Source organism: Sander lucioperca, chromosome 2, assembly GCF_008315115.2.
Source record: "Sander lucioperca isolate FBNREF2018 chromosome 2, SLUC_FBN_1.2, whole genome shotgun sequence".
In the NCBI taxonomy this organism is placed as follows: domain Eukaryota; kingdom Metazoa; phylum Chordata; class Actinopteri; order Perciformes; family Percidae; genus Sander; species Sander lucioperca.
Genome location: NC_050174.1, coordinates 10,151,528 through 10,161,133, shown reverse-complemented (window position 1 = coordinate 10,161,133; position 9,606 = coordinate 10,151,528). Strand labels below are relative to the sequence as shown.

General features: G+C 41.3%; 1 protein-coding gene across 1 annotated transcript; it reads left to right on the top strand.

Annotated features, from left to right (window-relative positions):
* The first annotated feature begins 2,460 nt into the window (after positions 1-2,460).
* Positions 2,461-5,300, top strand: atoh1a (atonal bHLH transcription factor 1a). Its single transcript, XM_031309344.2, has 2 exons — positions 2,461-3,288; positions 3,563-5,300. The coding sequence occupies exons 1-2, from the start codon at positions 3,030-3,032 to the stop codon at positions 4,432-4,434; spliced, it is 1,131 nt and encodes a 376-aa protein (XP_031165204.1). The 5' UTR covers positions 2,461-3,029; the 3' UTR covers positions 4,435-5,300.
* Positions 5,301-9,606: the final 4,306 nt, after the last annotated feature.

Below are 9,606 nucleotides of genomic sequence, written 5' to 3'. Positions count from 1 at the left end.
ATCTCCCTGTTTCTTGACTCAGTTTGTGCTTTATAACAAGATGAATGGCAGACAATGCCCACATTATTGAAAATTAATGAAAGAAATTAATTTGGCAGATGTTGATGGTGCTTTGAATTCCATTGGACACAACTGAGCGACAACCAACTTGACGTCAAGCTAGACATTTTCTTATTGTACAAAGTAGTGTTTAAAGTCAACATTGGAGAGTTAACCTGTACCGTCCTTCTGCTCTTCTTTTTGTTTGGCGGAAGTTCACTTGCATCTAAAACGTTTTTATAGTTGTAGGGAAGTTGTTAAGTTGCTGTGGAAGAACTATCTAGATATTTTACTTAAGCAAAAGTAGAAATACAAACAACCTGCATTCATAATTAAAGTAAGTAAAAGTACATTAGCAAAGTGTAGGCCTGCTTAAGGTATCTAAAAAGTGTTATCTTACATAATTGGATAAGTACTAATCAACACTTCATCAACATGTAAGTATAGCAATATAACGTTGCAGCTGGTTGTGGTGATGTTAAGTTGAATAAACATTTTAAACCATGATAACACATCATACTTTTTAAATTGATAATATATTGGCTATGTGTTGATCTTCAAAGTAACTTAAGCAGTCAAATAAAGGTAGTGTACAAATTAGAACATTTTATAGCCTACCTATTGCTTATTTATACTATATATTTCTAATTACACATGCTTTTTCCAGTTGTTTGTATGGCAAAGTCATATAGTTTGGAGACAAGAAAATTCCCTTGGTGTGGCTAATTTTAGAGCTTCAAAATACATTTATATTTTAGCACTTCATCAAAGACAATACCATGGAATAAGTGAGTTTAGGAAAGGCTACAGTTGAGTTTTGAAATCCCTGTCCAACTGCCCTCACTCTGGTCTCGTGCCCGTCGCGCCCCTGTCTCCCGGGAGATGGGAATGAGAAGCGGCAGCACGCAGACTTCTCTCGCGCATTGGAATGGGAGCCTCCCTCCCCTCTCCCTCGAGGAGCCCCCTAGGCGTGACCAATGGAACATAGAGTCTCCATTGTGGCTGCGACACTTTAATAATCGCCAGCTACAATATCCAACCTGTCGGTAGCTTCAGGAGCCCGGCCCGGCCCGTTGGATGGGGGGCTTGTAGGTGGGAAGAGGGGGCGAACGCTCGGCGCCAGACCTCTAGCCTGCAAGACGTCCCCATGATGAATACATGAATAAAAAATAGAAAAGATTGATGTCGGTTTATCTCTGAAATTATAGGATTCTTCCCAATTGTATTACCCACGATTTCCAGCTCCCCTTGTTTGAGGATTCTTGTCTTTTCAGAATAAACCCCATCTTTCTAACCATTCTTAACACAGCCTATATTTGTTTAACTGTTTGTATGTTTGGCCTGAATTGTGTGATTAGGTAATTTAATGTTGTGAAAACTTGGACTGGGCAGGGTAGTAACAGGGATGCTAGCCCCTCCTTGATCATTGTGCTTCATACATTGGGCTACTGTATATTTAAAATATAGCTGAGCTTGTATTACAGTATATCCTTCTTATCCTAAATCGACCGTGGCAATTAGGTTAAATAGACAATTTCCACCCAGCAATTAGCCCATTGTTCATTAGGCCTAAAGTTTGCATCTCAGTAAGCATGGTTGATTTGACCAGTAGACTGCAGCTGGGTCCCTATAGCTATAATTTGTTCTAAGTTTGTTTTTCTGTCGTATTGGAATATGTGATAATAAATGAATTGGAAATAATTGCCACTGCTTAAGTAGGCCGTGTGTGTGTGTGTGTGTGTGTGTGTGTGTGTGTGTGTGTGTGTGTGTGTGTGTGTGTGTGTGTGTGTGTGTGTGTGTGTGTGTGTGTGTGTGTGTGTGTTCTCCTCGCTGAATCCAGTTGCAATCGCGCACCACTTTCAGCTCGTGTCAGGAAACGGTGTTGAGCGCGAGACCCCTGCTCATGTTTCCGTTCCCTGTGAAGCCCTTTTTACCGACAGGGCGTTCCGAGAGGTGGATCAAAAGGTTTTAGACCCGCTACAAAAGAAAAATGGAAATTGGAGATGATCTTAGAATGAATGAATTGACAATGAGCGCGCGAGCTCCAGGAGACGCATTTTTTTTTTTTTTTTTTTTTGGCATCTTTTTGTTTTACAGCTGACTTTTGGTCAACTTAAGGCTACTTAGCCTTAGTTTTTTTCTGGTCAGGCTTTTCTCCCTCAACGTTGTTAATTTCTACAATAGATTCCCTGTATTTGTGTCACTGTTGAGGCATGCAATGCAGGTATTTTCTAAATTGAATAAGATCTACTGTGAAGCCCCATGGCTACTGAGTTGATTTGTGTGAAATATTTTGTTATATTACTTCCTTTCAGTAGTCTCAACTAAGAGTGACAGTGATAGGCTATGTATGCACCGTTTGTGTTGACTTGCTCTTTGGAGTTAGGGGGTAAGCTACTGGTGAGAAACTAGTCAGGTTGTACTGCTGCCAATGGGATGCAAACTTGAATGCAGCCTTGCACGGTGCACAGGACCCAGTTCAGACAGTTGAGGATGGCAAATTAACCCTGTTCAGATCCCTCGTTTTCCTTCTCCCTCCTTGCGATGTGACAGACACACGAACAGGTGGGATTCTGTCCCAGCTGTGCACGTCTCGCGCTGTCCACGCTCCTTAACTAAAACCGTCACCTCCTCATGCACGTGCGTCCTGTGGGAGGTTCCCCTTACCTCCCTTTGGTTAAACACTCCTTAAATTGTAACGTTATCATAAACAGTCCGGCTTCGGGGGGCCATAATCACCTCTCTCGGGCCTTACCGAGACTTCTCATTGGACGTCAACACGCGACCAGCGCGAGGAGGGGGGCTCCCAGACGCGTGCCGCTTTTTAAACGGACGCCGCGCCTTGAAACACCAGAAAAGTAGTCTCGCACGCGACAGTCATTTTCACGCAGTGCAACAGCATAGCAGTGCGTGCCTCCAACAACTTTTTTTTTTTTTTTAATATTGTTAGTCGTTTTAACTTTACCTACCTTTTGGGGTCATTTGGAAGCATGGATGTCCGAAGTGTGGAAGACTGGAGCAGAGGCGCAGTCCTCGACCCGCGGCTGCAAAGCCCAGAAGTGGTGGAGAGGGGAGGGGAGCAGCAGCTCGAGGAGTCCCACCACGAACCTGGACTGACGCTCGTGGACAGCGGCAGTGACCCACGCGCCTGGCTGGCTCCGGTGCAGCCTTCTGGCACCTGCGCGGCACACGCCACTTCACCCGACTACCTGCGGCACTCGCCCTGCCCGAGCACCGGCTCCTACCACGGTGAGAAACGCCGATTTTTCATTTTCATTTTGGGCAATATCACCTGCAATGGAACATCAAATGCAACAGGCATCTGGCATTTGCAGTGGCCATTAAGTTCTTTTTGGGTGCACTGAAGGTCTCAAATAGGAATAAGCACTTAGGTGCAAAATGTATTCTGTACAATTAAAACATGTTTATGCCTTGATTAAAAACTTAAACACAGCCTATGTGCATTTGTTATAGGTTGTGGTTAAACCAGACCAGTTCTTAAATATTTGTTTAAATTTTTCAGAGAGTGGTTCCCCGGAGTCCTCGGGCTATCCCAGCCCTCCCAGCTACAGAAAAACTGCCAAGAGCCCCTCCTCTTCCTCGCTCAAAGTCAGGGACTTGTGCCGCCTTCAAGGCACGGTCACCGGGCCCGATGAGGAAACATCCACGAGACAGAGAGCGCAGTCTGGCAGACCTACCAACGGGGTCCAGAAGCAGAGGCGCGTGGCCGCCAACGCGCGCGAGAGGAGGCGGATGCACGGGCTTAACCACGCGTTCGACGAGCTGCGCAGCGTAATCCCGGCGTTTGACAACGACAAGAAGCTCTCCAAATATGAAACTTTACAGATGGCGCAGATCTACATCAACGCTCTGGCTGATCTGCTGCAAGGTCCAGTCTCCAACAACAGCAATAACGAAGTCTCAAACAACAACAACAACAACAACAACAACAACAACAATTCGCCAAAGTGTGACAATATGCTTGCATCCGCCGTTGTTTTAGACGGGGCAAAGGACAGGGCTTCCCCGTCCCCTACAGCCTGTAGGACAGCGGCGGCTGTGCCCGCCTCAGGTAGCAGCCTACCTGTCCACATCAGCGGGATGCCATTCCGCTCCTCCTTCGACGACGGTTCGTTTTCGGCCATGGTTGAAGAAGCGATGCGTTCGCCCTCTCCTTCTTCTTCCACTCGGGCAGGCAGTTCGCTCGCACCGGTCGGAGGTGGGAGGAAAGAGTCTCCCCGGAGCGACGGAGAGTTTTCCCCGCACTCCCACTTCAGTGACTCGGATGAAGTAGCGATGGAGCTCCACTCAAGTGAAGAAGATGACCTCTCAGAACTCAAGCTGCGCAGCCACCATAACCATCATCTTCATCGTCATCACACTGTTGCTTTCTGAATGATTAAAAATAAAAATAACTATATTAAAGGTTCACTAGCCTATAACCTACAACAAAATAACTGTCCGTAAACCGTGTCAATCATGTAGTCTGTTCTGTTTTAAATGTCGTTTTAAGAGGATGGACATTTTTGCTTGTCATGTTCAAGTTTTTAACAACAATTCTATTTTATCAACTTGTTACATAATCTTATTATTATTATTATTATTATTATTATTATTATTATTATTATTATTATTTTCTGAAATAGGCTTAATTCGGTTCTGCCAATAGATGTAGCCTATAGCCTATAATTTCCAGTTTCCATGGAGACGTGTCTGGAAGACCCCTCTGCCATGTCGCGCGCAGCACTGCCATGGGTATTTCCCACGTCACTCCGACCAAAAAGCTGTCTTCCGCAAAATCATAACTTTATGGATAATTGCTTAGCCTATATTTGATAATGTAAACAATGTTTGTAGCTCTAATATGATTTTTTTGTTTTGATTTATATTTTGATTTGTTAATTTGTTTTTTGCAACTTCAAAAGTTAACAATGTGCACTTTAAAAATATATGAGCCAGAGGCTTAAGAAATACGATTTTTGTTTTCAAACCATAAACAATATTGTTGTGCTTTGTTTGATAGTGTAGTACTGCCAATTCCATACAAATAGCCTATTTAATGTAGCCATCATTGCTGCCTTCTTTTGTATTTTCTTTTGTATTTTCAGATGAACATGTGTGTCTTTTGCTTTCACTGGATGAGATAAATTGACATGTATTTATTCCTGATATGTTTTATTTGATTTTAATTTTTATAACTCCATAGTTCAATTTGCTGAAAAAAAGCTATCTTTTTGCCATTCATTGTTATGTTAATTTGATTTTGGGAATAAAAAGGCAAACGAAAATGTAATGTTTCTTTGTCTCTTTTGTTACCACGCATCTTTAACCTGCAGTTAACTCTTTTATGCTTTTGAAATAAATGTATTTGGATGGATGTATATTTCATATAGTTTAGGTTTAATCAATATAATATAATACTACTATTAATAATAATAGTAATAATAACAACAATAATAATAATAATAATAATAATAATAATAATAATAATAATAATTGGTTGATCGTGGAAAATTAAGTCTGTTAGGACTAGAGCTTGTTATCTCATGGCTTCTATTATAGCGATCAATAACATTAATAATAGCCTAATAATAACAATAATATAGTCAATTTGATAAGTAGATAGAGAATAAACATTTATTTTAAAATGGTTTTAACCTATTGCCTAATATTAATTGCATGTAGGCTATTGCATACGACGAAATTGACATCTAGTACCATATAACCTTGGTGAATGTAGACTATGTTTATAGACGTAGCTGAGTCAGTGAACAGGGCCTTACTAAGTAGCTCAGTGTTAGCTCCTGAATCCTAGGAGAACATGTGATGTGGGGAAAATATCTAGCCTATAGGACTACTTCAAACCACATAAGTTGGCATTTTAATTTAATTTAATACACTTGATCGCCTCTGTAATTTATCGTAAACTAAAAGCAACGTGACACGCGCTCGCTCGCCATATGCTGCAAGTGCACGCGCCCCCTGGCCCACAGTGCTGTGATTAAGTGTTCTGAACTGCGATGTTTGTGGCAACTTTGACGCAGGGAAGCGCTGCATTAAATTATAGCACAGTGTTATTTTCTTCCAACAATCTTCTCCGCACTCAGCGAAAAGTTTTTTTTTCTTTCTGAACTGTTGCCATGTCGTCCATTTGGTGAATACCAGATTTGGTAATGGGGAGTGTGCATTCATTTCAGGCTATTGTTGGCAGACTCGTGGGCCGAGGTGTTGGATGGCCTCAATGAAGCACGCGCTGTCAGCTGGTGAGCGCTCGCGAGTCCCCACCGTGTCCCCGAGGACCTGACTCGAGAGGGAACACACTTGCTCAACTAAAGAAAACACACACACACACACACACACACACACACACACACACACACACACACACACACACACACACACACACACACACACACACACACACACGTTGGTACAACTCCTCTACTTTTTTCTTTCTCCTTTCTTTCTCTCTCCCCATCAACTCAAACACGCGCATGTGGGCATTCGCACGCACCAGGCCCACACTTGCTCTGGTAACCTATCCTGCTGCGTGACTCAGGCTGAAGTTTTTTTTCTTCTCTTCTCTCTTTCTTCAACTTATTTCAGACTCGTCTATAATGTGTCAAAAGCCTGGCAGACACAGGGGCGTGGTACAAAAACGGAAAATAGCCTACTTCCAAATTATTAATGAAACTATAAGTAGGCTACCTTTTTGCTACCTGTCACTGCTCTGTCTCCCACCCACTGTTTTTAGCCAATCAAAACCCGTGCCCCTTTGCTCGCCTCCTGAAGGCAGGGAATAAAGGGAAATATAATGAGGATGCTGTGTTAAATTATTAACAGAATTTGTGCAGGTAGAGCTGTATCTGAGTATGATCAGACAACCATCTGCGGCGAGTTCGTGTTGCGGTGAAAGGAGATCAAGTTTCAGTAAACACTATAAAGAGATACTGTAGAAATTCAAGTTACTGTTCTTTTTAACATAGGCTACAAAGGAAATCCTTCCCGTATCATTCCGTAGCATATAAGGGCCCCAGTTAAATCTGTAATAGCCTAGCCTACATTTCGTTTCTGATCAGGTCCGATCATTCATGGAGACTCTTAATTTTTCTTGATATTTTCTTTTAACCGCAAGCTAAAATTGAAACTTTAAAATATATGCATGTATTCTGCACAAGAAACAGGGCAGCGCGTTTGTTTTTCTTCTAATATAGCCCGCATTTATATAATGTGTTCATGGTTGTATGCTAATGACCACTAAAAAACTTTATTTGTTTAACCAATAGTGGTACCTAAGTGGAAGGTAGAAATAGCCATCTTCAACAGGTGGGATGCTGATCAGGTTGATGTTTCACGCACATTAATTATTTATGCAACACAGACGTTATGAAAAACAACAACAGGGTGGTGGAGTTAGGGAGAACCTGATACGCACTGACGCGTGTGTTGTGAGTAAAAGAAGATAACAAAAAGGAAAAATCCACTTTTTGCACAATGTCTTCAACCTCACAACTGTTTCTGACAGTCTTTCTGTTTGTTTTTTGGGGGGAGTTGATTCAACAACGCCATAACTCGACTTATATAGGCCTACCTGTTTGTATGTTCCAGCTCTTGCCTTACCTTTAACTAACACACCCCTTACAGCCTCATAAAGACAGATTTTCTTATCCATCAAATGATGCTGTAAACAACAAGTGGCATATTCAGAAGCTCCGGGATCAAGAGGAATTTATCTTTAACTTTTTGTTGTGGCAAATACAATAAGTGCATCAAGCAATAAATATATTTACAACCATAAACTGAAACCATGTCCTATGCAAGGTAAACCATTCAAACAAACACTAGAAGAACTCAAATAACATGACCATGCATAAAAAAAGACCTTTAGCATGAAAAAAAAAACTCATACAGAAAGTTCCAGTGAAGTCAGGGTGTGATAAACAATCTCTAGTCAAGAGGTGTGTTAAATATGTTTTAAGCCGCTGTAGTCATGCTCATTTTAGTAAATAGATTCAGAATATGTGCATTCCACAGCTTCCTTTTTTAATGAAAAGAAAGGCGCCTGCATTTTGTATGAGATATGGGGAGCTGTGTGCTGTCCAAAAAGCCACGGGTCTCTCTGGGGACCCAGAACAAAAGGCAGAACTGGGCCATAGTCTCCATCTGCTGTCCCAGAGAGAGAGCGGGAGAGGGTGGCGAGTGAGGACACCATGGGCAGATAGAGACAGAATAATAAGTGAGAGGGAGGGAAAAAGAGTGAGAAGAGACAGCGGCATGGAACATGATGGGTAGTTACAGGGAGTAAGACGAAGCATTTGATAGATAGATAGATAGATAGATAGATAGATGGATCAGTGTTGTTCAGTTTAATTCAACAACTGTAAATTAGTCTAAGGGCTAACAACCATAACTATCCCTTTGTTTAATCTTAACCTTTAAATTACCCTGAAGCCCTCACCTCTCATTAGCTACCCCAGCCCAGTATTATCTTGTACTGTAGCGTAACCTGAAGTGATCACACAAACACACACAATGCAGCTGTGAAGCAATGAGCACCTGTTGCATTGCATGCTCCAACTCAGCAATGCTATTAATTGTTAATGAGTTTCCTTGGTAGTCCTGTGACTCACAGTTACACAAATTGTAGCATTTATATATGCAAAGTTATCTATTGTGTAATGTCGTTCCACTGAAATTATTGGGACTGCGTACAAAATGCGTGTAACACAATATTTAGCCTGTAAAATCATTATGCCTTACGTATGTCAGCGGATTTATGCATGCAATGCATAATTGTAAAATAAACTCGTTTTGCAGACAAGGTTTACAGTAAATCACACAATTAAAAACATTAACATCAATGAAGACACTTGGCACACAAAGATGGTTATCATTTCAAAAACAAAGTACTTATACAGGCACAAATAACTACATCAGCAATCTATTAACAGTGGGGAAAAATGAGCCTTTAGTTCTCTTCCTCTTCAGTTTATCCACTCTAACGCAGCGTCCAGAGGCAATCAGTTTGTTTCAGCTGAGGAGGTGACCAGGACACACGAGTCAGATATTACAGCTTTGCCCAGCTTAAACCATGTAATAACTGTAAGAACTCATCAGTCTATTTACTGTATTAATTTAATCAAAGTTCTCACCCTTTAAAAAAGACAAGAGATTCAGTAAAACATTGAGTGAATCCTTCTACTGTATATATTTTTTTATAAAAGTTACTTTTTAAATAAATCACTTGTGTTGCATCTTGCATTAGTGTTGTGTTGGTATCCACGACAGTTTTCATGTATTAACTGCACCAATTATTTGATCTTTTATAGAGTTGTTTTGAAATGTATTAAGTTCTAAATTTCTATTGTAGTTTCCAGAATTCAACAAAAGTCTTTGTGGCAACACAAAGGGATTAACAGTGTGGCAGTGTGATTGCCCCCCCCACACACACACACACACACACACACACACACACACACACACACACACCCTAGAAACTGACAATGACAAATGTGGATAAACAGTTTAAAAAAACAGGAAAAAATGTCTACTTATTTATTGCAGAAG